The sequence below is a fragment of the Priapulus caudatus genome, unplaced genomic scaffold, assembly GCF_000485595.1.
Source record: "Priapulus caudatus unplaced genomic scaffold, Priapulus_caudatus-5.0.1 Scaffold312, whole genome shotgun sequence".
Taxonomy (NCBI): Eukaryota; Metazoa; Priapulida; class Priapulimorpha; order Priapulimorphida; family Priapulidae; genus Priapulus; species Priapulus caudatus.
Window position 1 is genome coordinate 130076 of NW_014577373.1, and position 19509 is coordinate 149584.

A 19509-nucleotide genomic window follows, 5' to 3' on the forward strand; every position below is an offset into this window, starting at 1 on the left:
CACACACGTGCGTACACACACACACACACACACACACACACACACACACACACACACACACACACACACACACACACACACACACACACACACACTAGAGCTACACACTGCGTATAAGAACGGTGTCTAGCACCGAACCTACTTTCGTGAACCCCATATTAGTTTATACGCTTCTACGATTAATCTCGTTCGCACCATTTTCGTTTTCCGTCTGGCCTTGAGGGACGTGAAAACTTTCACGAAATCCCACGTTTTATAAGTAGAATGAGAGCGCCAAGGCTTTCGCGATGTATTTCGAGTGACCGCGCAAGTGAATTCCTTCGTGTAGGTTGTAATAACATGGGACGAAGGTTGGCGGTGGTGGTTAGTGCAGTGGCTGTACTGATGCTGCTGCTGCTGTGATAGTGGTGCTGCTGCTGTTATAGTAGTGCTGCTGCTGTTATAGTGGTGCTGCTGCTGTTATAGTGGTGCTGCTGCTGTTGCTGCTACTGCCGCTAGTGATGCTGTTGCTGCTGCAGCTGCAGCTGGTGTGGTGATGGTGGTGATGCTACTGCTGCTGATGTTGTTGCTGCTACTGCTGCTGATGTTGTTCCTGCTGTTGCTGATGTTGTTGCTACTACTACTGCTGATGCGGTGGTGGCCGCGAGCGTTGGGGGAGGGGTGGGGTGCGCGTAGGAAACGGGCCGGCGCTTCCCGGCGTATGATGCGCACTTCCTCTGCTGTCCATTAGAGCGGATATCCCGCTGTGAGTACGCGGAACATCCGAGCGACGCGTTGCAGCGTGAAATAATGCAGGAATGTACGATCAGGCCCCGGTGATCGGTGAATTTCGCAGCAGTGTGAATTCGCGCGTCTATGGGCTGGCGCTTTCCAACACTGTTCAGAAATGGACAATCGGTTTGTAATATCTGGCAGAATCACACGAGTTTTTTTAAATGTAGGCACAGGGCTTTTGCAGTTTTTACACTGAGGCGCGGCAAAGTCATGCGTCGAGTACCAGTCACAGTAAGCAGGCTTAGCTGCAATGGTGTACCGCTACAAAATTTAAAGTTCAATAAAGAGTAAAATGAAATGAAAATAAAAGTTGCGACGGTTAATGTGCTCTAAAAGCATAAATGTCTGTGTGAGTGACGACGGGATGAATGAAGGTGAGATAGGTGGGTGTCTGAGATAGATGGGGACAAGATACGTGGGAACGGCGTGAAACCGAAGCAGCGAATCTAGGCCGTTTCGGCCGATGGTGGGCGATGGCCGAGGCTTCCCTGTTCAGTTCATGACCCCGTGAAGCTCTAAGCGAGATGCGCCTAGACAGACATCTCATCTCCTCGCACTAGAGTCGAGTTTAACACGAGCTGGTTGAGTTGTCGACCCTTTAACTTGTCACTCGTGTCACCCCGCAGTCGTCACTCCTTGCAACATCTGCCATGCAGGTTCTTCCCCTAACCCACCGCCGTGCATCATTCATCGTCAAACTCGAAAACTCATAATTTATTTCGAGAAAAGAAACTAGCGCGTTTTTTTCCCGGAGTGGGTTGTGAGGGCGGCATTAGGCGGATCAATAAGTGAATCGGCAGTGGGTGCAGAGTGGTACGATGGTCGCCCCCCCCCGCCCCCATTAACCCCCATTAGCTTGCGTGTTTGCGTGTGCTGCTAACCAACCTATGGGCCGCATATTGATCGGATTTTGGCTTCCTGCTCTCGCTAGGCAGCGGCGGCGCAAATGTGAGGTGAAATTATCATCTCTTTAGTCATTACCCGTGATGTTTGACGTTAAAATTCCGCCACTTGCAGCTGCTGTTGTTGACGGCAGTGTGTTGTGGTGTGACGCACGCGCGCGCGCACGAACGCTGCAGCGCACGAACACAGACACGCATTCACGGATGGATGTAGTACGTACGTACGCTCGAAGGAACGAAAATACGCATGCACGCACTCACGCACGCACGCACGCACCCACACATACACACACGCGCGCGCGCGCGCGCACGCACGCACGCACTCACACACGCAGACCCACACACGCGCGCGCACACAAGAATGAACGAAAACAAGCACGCATGCACGCACTAACGAATGCACACACGCACGCGTGCGTACGTCCGTCACAGACATTATTCCGCCGCCGCGACATTCAGGACATTTTCTAGCAGCGCTGATTGAGTCGTTGTGAGGTCTACTTTCACCATGCCCCGCAGCACTGCGAGTGTACGACGGTGCCAATCTAGATGTCTTGACTTCGTTGTCGATTCGAATCTCTCTCGTTCACACCAATCCATGTGTGATCACTATACATGAATGTCGCTGTCTGTTTTCTCTTTCTCTCCCCGCCTCTCTCTCTCTCTCTCTCTCTCTCTCTCTCTCTCTTTCTCTTCATTCATTCATTAGCACCGCGGCGGCCCCGCAGTCATTGAGATGTAAATCTACACTCGTCTACACCATGCATCCATCTGCTCTCTGCCTCTCTCGTTCTCTCTTTCTCTCTCCTCTTCCCCCCTCTCTCTCTCTTTCTCTCGCTCTCTCCCCCTCAGTTTCTCTTTCTCTTTCCCATGCAGTTAACATTAATTTAGCCGTGGAATTTGGGAGTTTTGTGTATAAAATCATTGTGAATAACAAGATGCGCTCATTTTCGCGACAGATATGTGCGACACGTGAATTGCGTGACACTTACGCGACACTTTCGTCCAATTGCGATATTTGCGTGTATTGCGATTCTAAGCCCATTAGAAATGTCAAGCGAAGTCAATGATGATAGCGCACAATGTGGGCTAAACCCCCTAACGAACGGATAATTTATCGGCCCTCGTTCTATAGCGTGCCATCTCACACCGTTAATCATTGCAATCGGCCCTTTTCTGTTGTCGCATGATTCTACTCCTGCGCTGCGACAATCGACCCAAAATTACCGACTGAGTAGAGAGATGGCGTGTGGACAATGTATTAGTGTGCGTTGTGTGTCTGTATATATATGGGACAGATCGTCACAGTGTGGGGGGATGCGGGTGTATGTGTGTGTTTGGGGGGAGGTGTCGGTGGCTCCTTTGTAGTTGTTTACCGCCTTTGTGTCACCGGTTTACCGGATGACGGGTCTCCGCGGGCTGTATAACAGTCGTATGCGTTGTGGCAGACATCTTTGCGTCATCTCTGCCTAATTCATTTTACCCCTGCGTTTCGTAACTTTCGCGTCGTTCTTTTATTTTCGTTGCGTTTACTTTTGTTTTATTCTTATTTCTCCTTTTTAAATTTTCCATCGGACGAGGAGTAACGTGATGACGTTAGCGTGTTCTTATTGATTATAGATTAGATTCGATTAGATCAAGGGTAGATATGTATTATCTACTCCTGATCACATGTAGATGTAGATGTAAATATAATAGGTGTATGCGCCTGTTATTACTATAATTTATGTAAATTATAACTACTACGAGATCAGCTGCATTTTTTAGCATAGCGTTTTTTGTTGTGAAAACGGATATGCCGGTAGTTGTGGGTTCTTCGCGAAGCGCAATATTTCTCTATCGTCTTGTACTTTGCTGCGTAGCTGTACTCTCTCGCTCTCTCACACGACCGTTATTTGTTGTAAGAACGGTTGAGCTTGCCAATATACATAATATCAAGAGCGTATAAAGAAACCTTCTTTATACGCTCTTGATAACATTATACACAGTGCGGTTCGCGTGAGTCACTGTCAGGGCCAGGCGGGCGATAAGTACCCAAATATTTGTACAGCCTGCCCTGTTTGCGATACGAGGTAAGGTTTGGCGTTTCATGTAAAAGTGCGTTCATTTTCGCACGGTCGCCGCCTGACGTGAGGGAGGACAGTTGTCGGTATATTAAGCTCACATTACTCGTGCTTACGAGGTGTGGGGTGGTGGTGGGGGTCGGCTCCTTCCTCGTCATTCTATTTGTCATCTATGTAGGTCACTCGTTACTCCATTACGCGTTTGTATTCGTGTGCGAGAAATTTACGTGTGGCACGCGTGAATAAAGGAGGGAGCAGTTTCTCCCGTTTCTCTCACTCCAGTGGTTTATTTATAAGAACGGATGACAAAATGTGCGGATTATGTAATGGGACGTTAAAAGCAAGAGAGCGTATCGCCATCTCCACATAAACACATCATATACTTGCAGCTTTATTCACGGGCGTTTGCTCGTGGGCATTCAAATATCGTGAAGAACTCGGCGCGATTAATATTTGATTTGACCTATCTTTCTCGCGAACGAGATAAAAAAAACTCGCGTCGTGGGACGCTGCCGTTGACAGGCATATGTAAATCAGGAGTAGATAATAGGGAATCTACATTTCCCTATTATCTACTCCTGATGTAAATGTGTATGTGATGCTGCGTCCCTGTGTTGGGGAATGCGTGTACGTGCGCTAGCCCGCCGCCGCTACTGCTATTGCTTTTCTTTCGTCACTGTTTGCTTGCGTCTTAAGTTACATCCAGGCTATTTTCGTCCCTCGGTCTCTCGCGAGTGAATCGCGAAGACGTGGGTTGTAGATGGCTACCGACGCTCGCGCCGGTCCGCGTAGAAGGCACGTTTCGTGAGGACGCGTGCGCGTCTATGCGGTGTTCGCTACAGCAGCCGACGGAGTGGTTTTTTTCTATGGCGGCTTCGAAATTGTATTATATAGTATGTTTTTGGACAGTAAATATATCGTAAAAAGGACGAAAATGCGAGAGCGGATTTCAACAGTGACGAATTCGACGAATTGACATCTCACCCTGGTGACCGGTCGCGATTCTCTGACGACGGAAATATAGAGGAACTGTTAATATGTTAGGTATAAGGAAAAGTTAGCGCAAGCTTCTAAACAGCACTTTACTCGTTCGCGCAGTTTTTTTGGCGTGTGGCGCGAAACAGCGCCTCGCATGTCCCGTGTACTAGCATCTGTCTCTGTCTTATAGCATATATAGCAGGGCCAGCCCTGATGAACACACCCACTCTACAACATCCACAATCCACAATACTAGCACACACACCCCCACGCACACTCCCAAGCACACGCCCACGCACACGCATACACCAACGCACATATATAATAGAATTATTGCATGGTTATCTGTCATGATACCACAGGTAACGGGTAACGTTGCTTTTCGAGGTCCATAAAACTTTAAAATGTTGCCGGAACAACTAGACAATAATTGTTTTGTGATATGTAAAATTAGGTAATAATAATACTAGGACCTATTGTGAACGGTGTGACAAGCGCATAGACCACGGACAGTTCCACATACTAGCCTTAGTCTATCTAAGAGTTATTAAGTGTAGCCTAATGAACAGGAATCCAAACCTTATCTTGCACATTCAAGATCCATCGTTCTTAATAGTTTCTCCCATTCATAATCACAATCCAGAGAGTGAGACAGACATTTTTTGTCATGTATTAATATGTATATTTTGCTACATGTATGATAACATTGACTGGATTGTGTCACGCTCGGAAAAGATTTCACCGGCGACACCAGTGAATTAGTTTGTCACATTAAATGCAACTAATCATCATTTCAGGAAGTACAAACTCAGTATTGACATTTGAAAAGTGTAACTATCCATAATAATATCTTAATTTGTACGTCAAAATACGCCGAACTGTCAGTGTGCAAACAGGAAGGATATCTAAAAACACTTCATAATTTGTACTGTTGTCCAATGTCAACAAGACATCTATATTAAATTTTTCATCTGTGAGATAGAAGAAACTGCCGTGTGTCACGGTGTGTGGCTAGCATTTATTATAGTACAGCCAACCTGCATATAACGGTCACTTAAGGGATGAGCCACTGAAACCAAATGAACACCAAAGTGCGCATCGTAGGCATGTGGCCGTTCTATAGAGGTGACCGCTAACACAGGCGTTACTGTACGTGTCTGATAAATATATCCAGTCGCTCGGCAGTTGGAGTTATGTATATCACGAACATTTGTTGTGGTTTATCGCCGTGTGCCTTGTTTCTCCTCGGCCACCTACAAAACTGTTGACATTCACGAAGCAACGGTTTATGCATTAACTATATATATATATATATTAATATATATATATATATATATATTATATATATGCGAGATAAGTCGTATTCCGTGTTCAGTGTTCACGTTTGTTATACGTACATCTAAACATGTATGTATTATGTACATGCATGGTATCAGGAGTAAATAATCACCAATTTATGATTATTTACTCCTGATGGTATCGAGAGCACATAAACCCTCATGCTATACAAATCCAATAAAAATGCACGTAGATGCGTTCCTATAGGCTTTAAGTGTTTGTGTGCTCTTGATAGTGTACATGATATACATACATATACGTATATCTTAGTAGTTCACATACATACATGGCAGTGGGATCTAGTGTACATCTTAGTAGCATTGCATTTCTCGGGTGTCTTACGTCTGCTGTCGCACAGTTTACTGTTTGTAAGCCGTGCTGAACTTCTTTTGTTAGCAATTCTTTCGCTCCAATAAGGTAGCGTTTGTTCTAGTTGGGAAGCAGTCAGCTGCGCCCACCTGTTGACTCATTATCCTTCGGCACAATAGCATCAGCACGACAAACTACCTTATTCTCTGGTAGCTCGAGCTCTGCTCGGAACAGTTAACTGGGAGACTGTTGAGGAAAATTAGACGGGTGTGTTGAGGTCTTGTATTGAACACCGTATTAGGTGACGATTTCCACGTTTCACTGCATAGTTGCAGAAAGTCAACCCTATAAATAAGCGTCACTAATAAGTGGGGTTAATAGGTCAATAGTGTCCTTTATAGACAGGTGTCCGTTCTATAGAGGTGTGCGCAAACCCAGGTGTGACTGTATCTACTATATAGAACCATACATAGGGGTGTGTGGAAGAATGAGCATGCAACGTGTATTCGATATTTGTATATATACATTGTGTATTTGTTGTTGTTGTTATTATTATTTTTGTTGTTATTGTTGTTGTTGTTGTTGTTGTTGTTGTTGTTGTTGTTGTTGTTGTTGTTGTTGTTGTTGTTGTTGTTGTTGTTGTTGTTGTTGCTGCTGATGTTGTTGCTGTTGTCAGGTGAAGCCCAGTACAACAGGACAGGCGATGGTGCCTCAGCCATGTTAGCTCATCACGTGTATGTGTGTAATATTCTATTGTGTCGCAGGTAGGCTTGTTTGTATGCTCATGCTGTGTAATTGTTGTTATCAGGTGACGCACAAGACAACGGGACAGGTGATGGTGCTGAAGATGAACATGATGAAGAGCAACAAACCCAACATGTTGCGCGAGGTGCAGCTCATGAACAAGCTCAACCACCCGTGCATACTTAGGTGAGAGGTCTACTTTACCCATCATCCACGCGCGCATACTCAGATGAGTGGTCTAATTTACCCATCAACCACACGTGCATATTTGGGTGAGAGGTCTTCATTACCTATATCAACCACGCGCGCATACTCAAGTGAGAGGTTTTTGATTGCCCATCCTTGTCATCACCCTCCACCCTTGTCATCACCCTCCACCCTTGTCATCACCCTCCACCCTTGTCATCAGCCATCACACTTTGTCATCATCTTCCATTCTTGCTATCAGTTACCATCTTTGCCATAATTTTCCTTTTTTTCCATCATCTTCCATCATCATCGTCGTCTCCCATCTTTTCCACCATACCCTATCCTTACCAAGTTTGCCATCGTTTCTATTATAATATTGCCTATTATTAGAGAGATCTATAGGAAGCTATAGGTGACACGCAGCTCTAGCTAACATAGGGTAGGATTCAATAGCTAGCACACCTCAGCGGTAACTGTGTGTGCGGGCCACCCACGCACGCACGCACGCACGCACTCACGCATGCACGTACGCACACACACACACATGTACATAACACACACTCACGTACGCACACACACGCACGCATAGTCACGCACGCACGCACACACACGCACACGCACGCACGCACGCACGCACACAGCACCCTGCGATGAGCGAGATATATGAGGAAGTTGATAGACAGCGGGTGTCAGTGTGTAGTGGGGGAGGGGGCATATGAATGAGAGAGGGGAGTGAAATGACGAGACACAGACAGAGGCAGAGAGACAGAGCGCGCATTGTACGTGACCTCTGCGTTTAAAAGGTCAAGCCATCCGCTACCGGCTTGATCCTGTAATAGATGTCGTTGTGGATGCGACGAGAGCGGATTGGGATGTTGCGACAGGATGGCAGTGAGGGGTGCGGTGGATTTCTTCTGCCACCGCGTTTGTCCGGTGAACTGCTGGTTGGTTGGTTGACAGGTCTCTCTCACCTTGCCCGGGTTTGCTCGTCCGCGCGGCGTGCGCGCAGTGCACACATGGATGTGACCCAATTTCAAATCCTGCGGATTTGATCGCGTGCCAGCGTTTACGTGTGCAGGGAGTCTCATGGGGGATGTGCGTGCGTGCGTACGTGCGTGCGTGCGTGCATGTGTGCGCGCACTCGCACGTCAGTATCGGCGTAATATATCACCTTGGAGATTGTTGCAATAGGCGCAGAGTTTAACGCGGTATGTTGCGTGCTACTCGGTGGTAGTTGCTAATAGCGGGAGAAGCGAGTGTGGGCACAGATTCCTACTGCTGTCGGGTGACGTACGAGATGAAGTGAAATCAACTTCCATGTAGCCCTAGTTGAGTTCCTAGTCCCAAACGGGTATGCATCACTGCCACGCGTCCTGTCCGTGATCCTCTACATGCGCTCAAATGTTATCCTGATCGCACCCACCCACACGTGCACGCACACACGCACGCACGCACGCACACGTGTTTGACATGTTATATTCAATGCGATATTAAATCTTCATATAATTACTATGGTAAACATTAAAATGAATCGGTTTGGTAACGCTTGGTGAAGCAGCAAAATTATAGTAGTAGTAGTACTGAAACAATAGACCTCGTAAATTTTTTAAATAATTTAAAACTTGAATTTCAGTTTTTGCGTTATTAGTGGTACCCATTGTGGTTCAAATATAATGTAATTGCAAATGCCACTGTAATTGTAAGTTAAGCAATCGAAATCCCACGAAATTCTGTCCATTTTCATTCAAATATATCTTTGACATTTAGTACACGAGTCTAAATGTACTGTACAAAAAGTGGTAATGTTCTGATTGATAATTATTGAGACGATTCATTATACATAGTATAATGGTTGGGGATGATAAGAACCTCAGCTCAGCTCATAAGCTTCCCTATATTAATTATTGACATCGCCTTAGAGGAATCATGCAACTACCTAACATTAGCATCATACAACGCATGCGGATGAGAACATTCCCTGGGTTAAAGACTTTGAAGATTCATTCATTTATCACCGGATCTTTTTCCGTTGCAAGCTATGCGGTAGCCACCTACTGTGTAATTTAGTGAAAATAACCCGCGACCGTAATACTAGTAGGTTCTGTCCAAACAATAGCCCGCCTGTCCCGTTTTTAATGAAACTTCCTTCCACGTATGTGTAATAACTGCCATAAACCGTCGCGGCGTTCCTGTTTCGGCTTGGATCCACCTGATATGTTTGTTTATTTACGCTCGCTCCGGCCGTGGTGACTTTGTTGACATGCGGTGTTTGGTGTTGGCAGGGAAAGCTTGGAACCATCACTTGTCACTCACTGCGCACCCGTGTTTACTCAGGTAGCAGCTCACACCTGCCCGCGTTCCTGCCACCGCCGCCGCCGCGGTAGCGGGACGTGAGGTCAGCCGGGGTCACCGACGGCCACACACAGAGGGCACCACTGTGCCCTCCGTCCCCCCTCCCCCTCCGACCGCCCGCCCGCCCGGAAGTGCCGGTGGACTAACGGTTTTTGTCTGTTTGTTGTAGGTTCATGGGTGTTTGCGTTCATGAAGGAGCTCTGCATGCCCTCACTGAGGTAAGCAGCGTGCGGGAGAGTATGTGGTGGTGATAGTGCGTGTAATGGATGATGGGGGGCGTGCCGGCAGCCGAATGTTCGAATCGCAAGGCCTCGCGAAAACCGCCGCGTGAAAAATGCCTGCTTCCATTGCGTTACGTCTAAGCAGAAGCGTGTGGCTGGATAATACTCAATATTTGCCCAAATACTCAGTAGTTGCCACAATACTCAATATTTGCTGTAATACTCAGTAGTTGCCATAATTCTAAGTTGTTGGCACAATATTCACTACTCAGTAGTTGCCACAATACTCAATATTTGCTGTAATACTCAGTAGTTGCCATAATTCTAAGTAGTTGGCACAATACTCGCTACTCAGTAGTTGCCACAATACTCAATATTTGCTATAATACTTAGTAGTTGTCATAATTCTCAGTAGTTGGCACAATACACAGTAGTTGCCACAATACTCAATATTTGCTATAATACTCAATAGTTGCCATAATACTAAGTAGTTGCCATAATACTTAGTAGTTGCCATAATACTCAGTAGTTGCCATATTACTCAGTAATATTCCATTTTACTCCATAATATGCAGTATATTATACTGCGGTGTGATAATGATGCGTCGCCTGACGTCTTGCAGTACATCAACGGCACAAGCCTGGACGAGCACATACAGAACAAGCAACTGGAGATGACGTGGTCGATGAGGGTCAAGCTCGCTCAGGACATCGCCGAGGGCATGAAGTACCTTCACAGCATGAACATGTTCCACCGCGACCTCACGTCAAAGGTCAGCAGCACGACCTCTGTGACCTCTCTGTCCGTCGACCTTGCGACCTCATGTTTTTACTCGTGCCGTGAAATACGTCCGCGGCACGTTCCACCGTGACCTCGCGTCAAAGGTCAGCCCGTCTCTCCGCCTGTGTGACCTTCGTGACCTTTGTTTGATGACCCCTGACCTTCGAATTTTGTTTGCGGTGTGACAAACCTTGAACCTCGTTCTTGTGAGTGTGGTCAGAGTGTAGGTTGAAGGTTTTATCGTGGTGTGGCAATGCTCGTCGTCTTAGCAGCGATAAGTAAAATTGGGTGTAGCTACCCTGCTACAGTAGCGTGATATTGGCTGGGCAGTGACATGCTAGAGAGATAAAATAACATGGCAATCAGACTAAACTGCTTAGTATCTAAGCTAAACTAAGTACTTAAGCACTGCAGCACCAATCAGAGATGGTCTGCCATCGCCACACTGTTATGGCAGGGATATATAGAACAGCAATAGTCTGCAAGGTTTCAAATCATTTTTTTAAATTTCGGCTGGTATGTTCTATCTTTAGCTAGCCAACAGAGTGGCGCTGTTTCGGTGGTGGGTTGGAGGAAGCGTGCGGTTTGGCAGGCTAGCTCCCTAAAAACCTCAGTGACTCGAGAAATCCTCGATACACGAAAATGCACGTAATACAATGAGGGCGTTTGTTCTTCGCTACCTTGCATCTCGTCTCGTGGTCTTGTTGGTGTATGCGCGATGCATGAATTTTCGTCGAATAGTTTAAGACTAGTTGTTATTCCATTACGGGAGCCGTGGGGGGAGAGAGAGAGAGCGAGATAAAGGAGAGAGGCATGCAATGCGTCAGTGGTAAACAGGAACTCACGTCTTCTGGAAACCTGCTGTTTGTCTAAACACCAGGGAACTGCGCAGGAGGATGCCCGACACGCGAGCCAGTTGCTAATGTGCGCATAACTCGTGCAGCTATGCGTGCACCTCGCAATCATATACTGTGTAATACTGCACAGCTCTCTTGAGCAGTGCTAAACGGTGAGCAGAGAGTGAGTGAGTGGCCGTGGCAGACTCATTATCGTCCCTGGCATTCACGGTGGGGTCCATGCTGTTCACGCATTCTCGCACGTGCGATCGAAGCACAGCGCATCTCCCACTCCCCCGCTGTGTCCTTGTTGCCCCCACCCCCCTCCTGTTTGATGTTTGTGTCCATATTGTCGTCGTTGTCATGCACGGAGAATGATATTAAAGTGGGGGCTATAGCTGCGATGAGAAGCACTGCTGAATGGTTTTTGCGGCACGTGTAATAGGCTACCACCCGTCCGGCGCGTTTCCTGCGTAACAAACGTGATATGCGTGCCAGTTTCGACCGGCGCCTGTGTTGACATAGATATGCGATTCATGTCCGCGTGGTTGATGTGGATTGTTGTGCAGGATGGGTATATACTTCATGTTGACATTCGCAATAACACGACCGGTGTTGGTTATGCGCCATTGGGTGTCGGCGTGGTTATACATGATTCACACGTGTTGTGGCTTTTCCACTTTGTCAGAATGTATTCTGCGTTAGGTGTGTATCTCGGTTAACCATCTTGCATACTGATTTCGATAGACCGTCCGCCGAGCTAACCTTCATGTAATATTGATGTACTAATTTGCTACATAAATGCACATTGTTGTATGATATCAATAATTTATGAAATAATAATGCATTAAACACTACCCGCCTATAAACTACAATGATTACTTTCCTTATCTTGATTGTCTGTAGCTCGGTAAGTGGGCAATAAACGCAATTAATTTTAGTGATTAATATTATAAACTATATTGAGGAATTTCTTTTGCAAAATTAAGTTTTAATGCTGTTCTCAGTTGGCTGACTTACCGATTGGGGGTCTAATTATTCAATTGCATCTTTTGTAGAACATTTTAATCAGGAAGGACGGCAAGCAAATGACAGCCATCGTTGGAGATTTTGGACTGGCAGAAAAAATACCAGACCCGTTGTAAGTTTCTCAAGAAGAGCTGATCAGTTATTTCATGGCTTTACGTTTTTAGTTTCAATTTGAATTGAACAATTTTCTTGTGAACTTCTACTTAGAAACAAGAGTAAATATTTTTCTATAAACTGTTTCCACGAGATTCTCATTTAAAAAATAGTTCCAGCAAATAAGATTGAATTTCTAATCCACGAGCGGAGTAAACCTTTGCGAATTTTCATTAAAAAAATGGGGAAAAAACAAAAACAAATAAACAAAAGAGCAAAAATAATTTACCACTGCTTGTTTCCGCTCTCGTGCAGACGCGATTCCCGGCTGCCGACCGTAGGCTCCCCCTACTGGATGTCACCAGAGTGCATCAAGGGGGAGTGGTATGACGAGCTGAGTGATGTCTTCTCCTACGGCATCGTACTGTGTGAGATGATCGCACGCATCGACGCCGACCCAGACGTGCTGCCACGAACACACGTATGTGACCTCCACATTTACGCACGCAAGGGGGGAGGGGAGGTAGGAAGGGAGAGACAGGGGGGAAGGGAAGGGGAGAGAGAGGGAGAAGGTGAGGGGGAGAAAGAGAGATAGAAGGTGAGGGGGAGAAAGAGAGAGAATATCGGGGAGAAAGGGAAGGAGAGAGAGAGAGGAGAAAGGTGATGGAGGGAGTGAAAGAACGAGACAATGAGGGAAGGAAGGCAGGAGACAGAGGGAGAAAGAGAGAGAGAGAGAGAGAGTGAAAGAGGGGGAGAAGGAGGAGAGCAGGGATGTTTTCTTACTTTGTAAAATTTAAAATGCATAATAGGAAACTTGATTCATAGACAGTCATTGCATTGGTGAATTGTTATGTTGCAGGTAATTATTAGTGCAAGGACACCATTGCAATAGTTAATTGATAATGGAATAATGTAACATAATTATAATTAGCAGAAATGTGCGTTTTTCAGTATAATTTAACGTTCACCTTACAGCATTTCGGCTTGGACTACACAGCCTTCACGGAACTGTGTGGCGACTGTCCGTCCGAGTTTCTCAAAATGGCCTTCAAGTGTTGCAACGTAAGTGCTAAAAGCCCGCCACACACACGACGCACGTGACGTGCGCTGTTGTTGTTGTGTGCTCTCGTGTGACTTTAGCGAAACATTTTGTGTGTACAACATATGAACGATATATGACGGGTGTGATAAACTTGGTCCTTGTCGTATGTGTAAATACACGTGAGATACGAGTAAACACGAAAGGATCGTAAATAGACGTGAAAGTTGCATAAACGTGCATGAAATATGAGTAAAAATTCACACGAATCAAGTATAAATACGCATGAAAAAAATTTGTAACAATACGCACAAATTATGCATAAGTACGCATGAAATACGAGTAAAAATATGCACGAGGGTGTAATATGACGTGCGAATGCGCGTATATAATAAAGCAGTGTAATTAGCGCGCAATACCCACGTAAATACGCACGAACGCGACCTCTGTCAGGCCTGCCTCGGTGCTCACCGCTTCTTCGCCGATCGTGCATATTCAGGTGCAGGCGAATGAGCGGCCGTCGTTCGCCGACATCGTCTGCACGCTGCACCAGATCGTCGACCACGTGCGGCAGATGGAGGCCGTCACCGTGAAGGACAAGGTGGTTGCCGTCGACGACGCCGGCAGCAGGAGCGCCAACGTCTCGCCGAGGGAGCAGCCGCAGAAGCACCGAGGTACGACCGACACCGCTGCTGCCGACGCGATCTCGCGCGCGCTCACCAGTCTGCTGCTCGTGGCTTTACGGAACGTGATCTGCGTTGTAAAATACTGTAGATTAAAATTACAATATTTAAATGAATCTAAAAATGGCACCTTCATATGATAATCACTCTGGTTGTCGATACGATAGTTCACGATCTATTCAATAGTAGAAAATACCCTGATAAATGTATTAAAACAATGCAAATATCAGTGCTTGAGCATTGATTTGCCTCTTAATAGATTATCATAAATTATATTAATGTTAACATCAGTGGCGCATGATATAGTTTATAATAGAATAAGTGAATGACAACATCAATTGTGCATGAAGCGAACCAGCTCATAATGTAAAGTGTCACGCTGCTGCTCACGCATCTTGCAATATTATTATACATTATCACGATTTTGTCGTTATTTCGTCTTACGTTATCTCATACGTATTATCGTAATTTATAATTTACATATCGTTATTTCGTCGTGATTTAGCGCCACTGAAGCGGCAGCGGTCGTTCGAGGGGGTCAAGGCTAAGGGTAAGCCTCCGGTCGTGCGGCGAGCGAGCGGCTTTGACCTGACGAACAGTCCTGCGCGCAAGCACATCATCCGCAGACATGTGAACAGCATCAACCTGAAGCACATCGGCGAGATGATGACGAAGAAAGACCCGTTCTACACGTCCAGGTGAGTGCTAGATGCACAGGTAGTTTCTACACGCCCAGGTGAGTGCTAGATGCACAGGTAGTTTCTACACGCCCAGGTGAGTGCTAGATGCACAGGTAGTTTCTACACGCCCAGGTGAGTGCTAGATGCACAGGTAGTTTCTACGCCCAGGCAAGTTTTACACATCTAGGTGACTCGTATAGATGCACGTATGCATGCATGTATGGACACGCACGTACGCACGCACGCTCGCGCACGCACACACACACAGGTAACTGCTGCGCAGCCAGATAACTACATGCCTTCATTTTCAAGAGGGTTCGGCAATGAAACGTGTAGAGTGGACACGCACGTATGCACGCACGCACACACAAACATGCACACACACACAGACACACACACACACACACACACACACACACACACACACACACACACAGGTAACTGCTGCGCACCCAGATAACTACATGCCTTCATTTTCGAGAGGTTTCGGCAATGAAACGTGTGGTAGAGTAATACGACAATAGCATCGCTAGCTGCAGCTGCATGCCTTTTTAATTTTTAGCGACTGCCGTGTTTATATCTTAGGAGTTGCAGCTTTTAGTTGATTTTCGACAATCAATCCTCGAAAAACATCTGTACAGCTGTGTCTGCATCTGTACGTATTCCGCGTGTGTTCATCGTCTGCTTTTATACATTCATTGTCTGCTTCTGTACTTTCATCATCTGCTTCTCTCTGCATCTACAGGAGGGCGTCAGTGTCTCGCTTCCCCGAGGCGAAGAAGATCGTAGACATATGCGAGGAGGATGAGGGGCTGGCGCGGGAGCTGGACATGCTGCTGCTGGTGCCACCTAGCTCACCGGTCAGCTACGACGACCTAGTCTACGGCATGCGCAGCAAGGGGTGGGTGCTAGCATTAGTGTTAGTGTTAGGGTGAGGGTTAGTGTTAGTGTTAGCATTAGGGTGAGGGTGAGGGTTAGCATTAGTGTTAGAGGTAGGGTGAGGGTTAGCATTAGTGTTAGTGTTAGGGTGAGGGTTATAGTCAGACTTGTGTTAGTGTTACTATTAGGGTCAGAGTTAGTGTTAGTGTTAGTGTTAGTGTTAGTGTTAGTGTTAGTGTTAGGAAAGCTGGACGACCTGCTGCTGGTACCTCCCAGCTCACCTGCCAGCTCAGTTTTAGCATCAATAGTGGTGGGATTAAACCTAGAATTATGATTATTGGTAGTATTAGGGTTAGTATTACAGTTAGTTAGGGTTACTGTTAGTGTTGTTGGTGGGTTAGCATAAGTGCTAGGATTAGGATTAGGGTTTTAGTGCCAGGATGAATTAAGGTTAAATTAGGGTCACTGTTAGTGTTGTTAGTGGGTATGAGTGAGTACCAGGATGAACGTTGGTCTAACTCATGTGCTTGCGAACGGTTCCAGTAAAGACAACGTGCCGGTGAGAGAGAGCATGCCGGGGAGTCGATCGCTCCCCACGTCGCCGACGGAGGTTCGCAGTGCCCTGATGAAGTGGAGTGCCAGCAAAGAGGGCAAGACGCGCGCTCTGGTGAGTCACGTGACGGGGTCTGAACCCGTTGGTCGCCGAGTCGCGGCGTTGCTTCCCACGCTGTAGACCTGCTAACGTTGAGGCTTGATGAAGCTTTGGGATGCGCGTGTACCTTTGTCGAGTTCCGGTTGTTTACCAGTTGTACGAATCGGCAGGCAAATGGGCCTGCCGCAATCTCTTCGTGTGTATAACCGACGGTAAGCAGTGTGTAATGATGTCCGCTGTGGCTGCAAGAAATCTGGAGTATTTTTCGGTTGGCTTTACTTTTGCCTTTGTTTGGCTTCAGTTGGCTTCATGTTCAGTGCGTTACTCTGCTCCCGGGATTCCTCGATGCTATTAGATTGATTTGGTCGCAGTGATGTGGTCTGGAGCACCAGAGATAACCTTTAGACTCGCGATAGTCATAACTAGTTATGATGCTTATGAGGCTGCTGTTTATGAGTTGCTGCGATGTTATGAGCCCCAGGTATCTGCATAATAACCAGTCACCGGAAAAGTGCGAGATACTAAGCTAATATGGGTGATAATATCACCTCCCATGCTGGGTTGCTGACGTCATGTAGGTACATGCTGTGAGAGATAAATGCCACACATATTATACATAGCTAATAACAGAAATAGATTGAGTTTAGTCTCATCTATTGTGATAATCAATAAACCGTATGCTGTATTTTTCAGAGCGTGAACTGCAACTATGGAGATGAGTTTGCACCAGCGGTTAAACATAGGCCTGCCTCCTGCTGCTTTGGCAATCTAGTTATTCCAAGCTACAAGCCTGAAAAGGTGAGATGAGAATTATAAAAGCACTCAAAAGGATCTGGTTATATGTATCTTACTGTAGGTCTCGCCACAATTGTTTAGCAAGCCATTACCATGGTAATGCAGAGTAATGATATCTAACGAATGCATTTTTGTTACTCTGTATAGCAATGTAATGATATATATCATAAGTGGGAGTATCTGTACTATGTCATGAATCTCTTTTATTTAATTTTATATCAAACGTGTGTACTTGTATTTAACTCTAGATCTAAAATGTGTGTTTTCGCTCACTTAGAGAACTTATATATTTTATACTTTTTTTGTGTGGATGTAATTAAACTGGATCCTAAAATTATTTTATATCATATTATATAGCTATTTGTATCGCGCTCGTATCGTATAGTACCGAGTCTCTGGTTTGCTGATCAATTAATTCTCATCGTGTTTTCCTTCGTCGTTCCTCTCGCAGCTGGAGACGCTGGCAGTCGGCGGCGCCGCGCCCGCATCCTACGTCAACGGTCGCCACGGCGATGCCGCGACCAGCGCCGACTCGGTCTTCGACACGCACGACGACGGCGCCCTCTTGTGGCGCACCGCGATACCGACAGGCAAACGCTCGCCGTCCGACTCGGGCTGCCACTCGCTCGACTCCTGCCAGAGCGACTGCAGCCTACACCGGCGCTCCCTGGCGACGGACGACGAGGCGTGCGCGTACGAGGCCATCGACGAAGAGATCTACGTCGTGCCAAGAGGGGGCGCCGGCGGAGGGGACCGCGGGTATACGAGCTCGTGGTTCGGCAGCCCCAACTACACGGCGGCGTCGGCGGCGCTGCGCGACGGACGCAAGGGCTACGTCGAGACGCTGAGCCGAAACTACATGGAGGCGGTGCACAAGAGCCGCGCGAACCCCCGGCGCCCCCTGGCGGACGCCGACCAGCAGCAGTGCGTGTCCGTGTTCTCGCTCGGCAAGCTGCAGCCCTCGGCGGCGCCCCCTGGCGTGCACCGGTGGCGGGGCGACGGCACGGCGCCCGCGCGGAAACTGAGCCAGCCCGACTGGCTGAATCACAGGATGCTCACGAAGGGTCAGGTAGGGGTCGGCTCGCCCTGGCACAAGAAACCGCCGTCGGGCACCGACCTCGACGACATCAGCAGGTTAAAGGTCACAAAGCCGGGTCGCGGCGGCGACGGCGTGGGAGGCCCCGCCCGCCGGAAGGTGTGTGCCAACGGCGTCCCCGTGCCTCTGTAGGAGAGAGAGAGAGAGATGGCCCGGCTCACGGCCGGGGAGGAAAGGACACCACCCGAAAACCACGTCTGCCACGGAGAGAGAAAGCTGCCGTGGTGGCGTTCTACTTCGACTGCGGGAGAGAGGGAGCGAGGCTGTGGCAGGGAGAGAGGGAGCTGCCGTGGTGGCGTTCTACTTCAACTGCGGGAGAGAGGGAGCGAGGCTGTGGCAGGGAGAGAGGGAGCTGCCGTGGTGGCGTTCTACTTCAACCGCGGGAGAGAGGGAGCGAGGCTGTGGCAGGGAGAGAGGGAGCTGCCGTGGTGGCATTCTACTTTGACCGCGGGAGAGAGGGAGTGCGACACGGCGGCGGCTGGGTTTCCTCACTGCGCGGTGAACCAACGTCGACGGCGGTCAGGTTTGCGTTCGGTTTTGCAGCTTGGATTCCCTACTTCGCTCGCGCGTTCTGTCACAGGCACGGCCTCCTCATCACTCTCGCGCAGCTAGCGAGTCTGCATTCGCTCGCACGTTAATCCACGTGCTGCGTGGTTTCGCGATACGAGCGCTGCGATGGCAAGGGTCTGGGTCACAGGCGTAATGCAGAGCGCAGAGTGGCTCCTCCGTGGACCGGGACAAGCTGACGTGAGCAGCGTGTGCAGACGTACGCTCAACGATCCTGTGAAGGTGCGACGGAAAGATAGCTGGGGACACCCGACACCAGTACCCGCTGAATATGCGTGCGTTTAGAATCTTGGCGAGCACAGTAGGAGTAGAGTGAATCAAACGCTGACTCGCTTACATTGTTTTCGCTAGGCGTTGACGTTCAAGAGGTTTTTTTTTAATGGGTAGCGCATTTTAAAGGATGGAACGTTTGCATGCGAGTTGGCCCGTGTATAAAGAGCTTCATACAGTGCGCACTGATTCATGCCCTGCCTCACCGAAATGATTGGCGGGGGTTGAATTGAGTCTTA

The 19509-nt window shown here is 47.6% G+C and overlaps 1 protein-coding gene across 1 annotated transcript in view; it reads left to right on the plus strand.

Moving 5' to 3' along the window:
* LOC106808897 (dual specificity testis-specific protein kinase 2-like) overlaps positions 1-18834 on the plus strand; it is a 32904-nt gene extending 14070 nt beyond the window's left edge. Inside the window, exons 3-14 of the mRNA XM_014811804.1 lie at positions 7173-7294; positions 9819-9867; positions 10494-10643; positions 12546-12628; positions 12925-13090; positions 13585-13671; positions 14148-14322; positions 14837-15029; positions 15757-15912; positions 16434-16557; positions 17236-17340; positions 17789-18834. Coding sequence (XP_014667290.1) covers positions 7173-7294; positions 9819-9867; positions 10494-10643; positions 12546-12628; positions 12925-13090; positions 13585-13671; positions 14148-14322; positions 14837-15029; positions 15757-15912; positions 16434-16557; positions 17236-17340; positions 17789-18565 — 2187 coding nt within the window. The 3' untranslated portion in view covers positions 18566-18834. The remainder of the gene's footprint in view (positions 1-7172; positions 7295-9818; positions 9868-10493; positions 10644-12545; positions 12629-12924; positions 13091-13584; positions 13672-14147; positions 14323-14836; positions 15030-15756; positions 15913-16433; positions 16558-17235; positions 17341-17788) is intronic.
* The last annotated feature ends 675 nt before the right edge of the window (positions 18835-19509 follow it).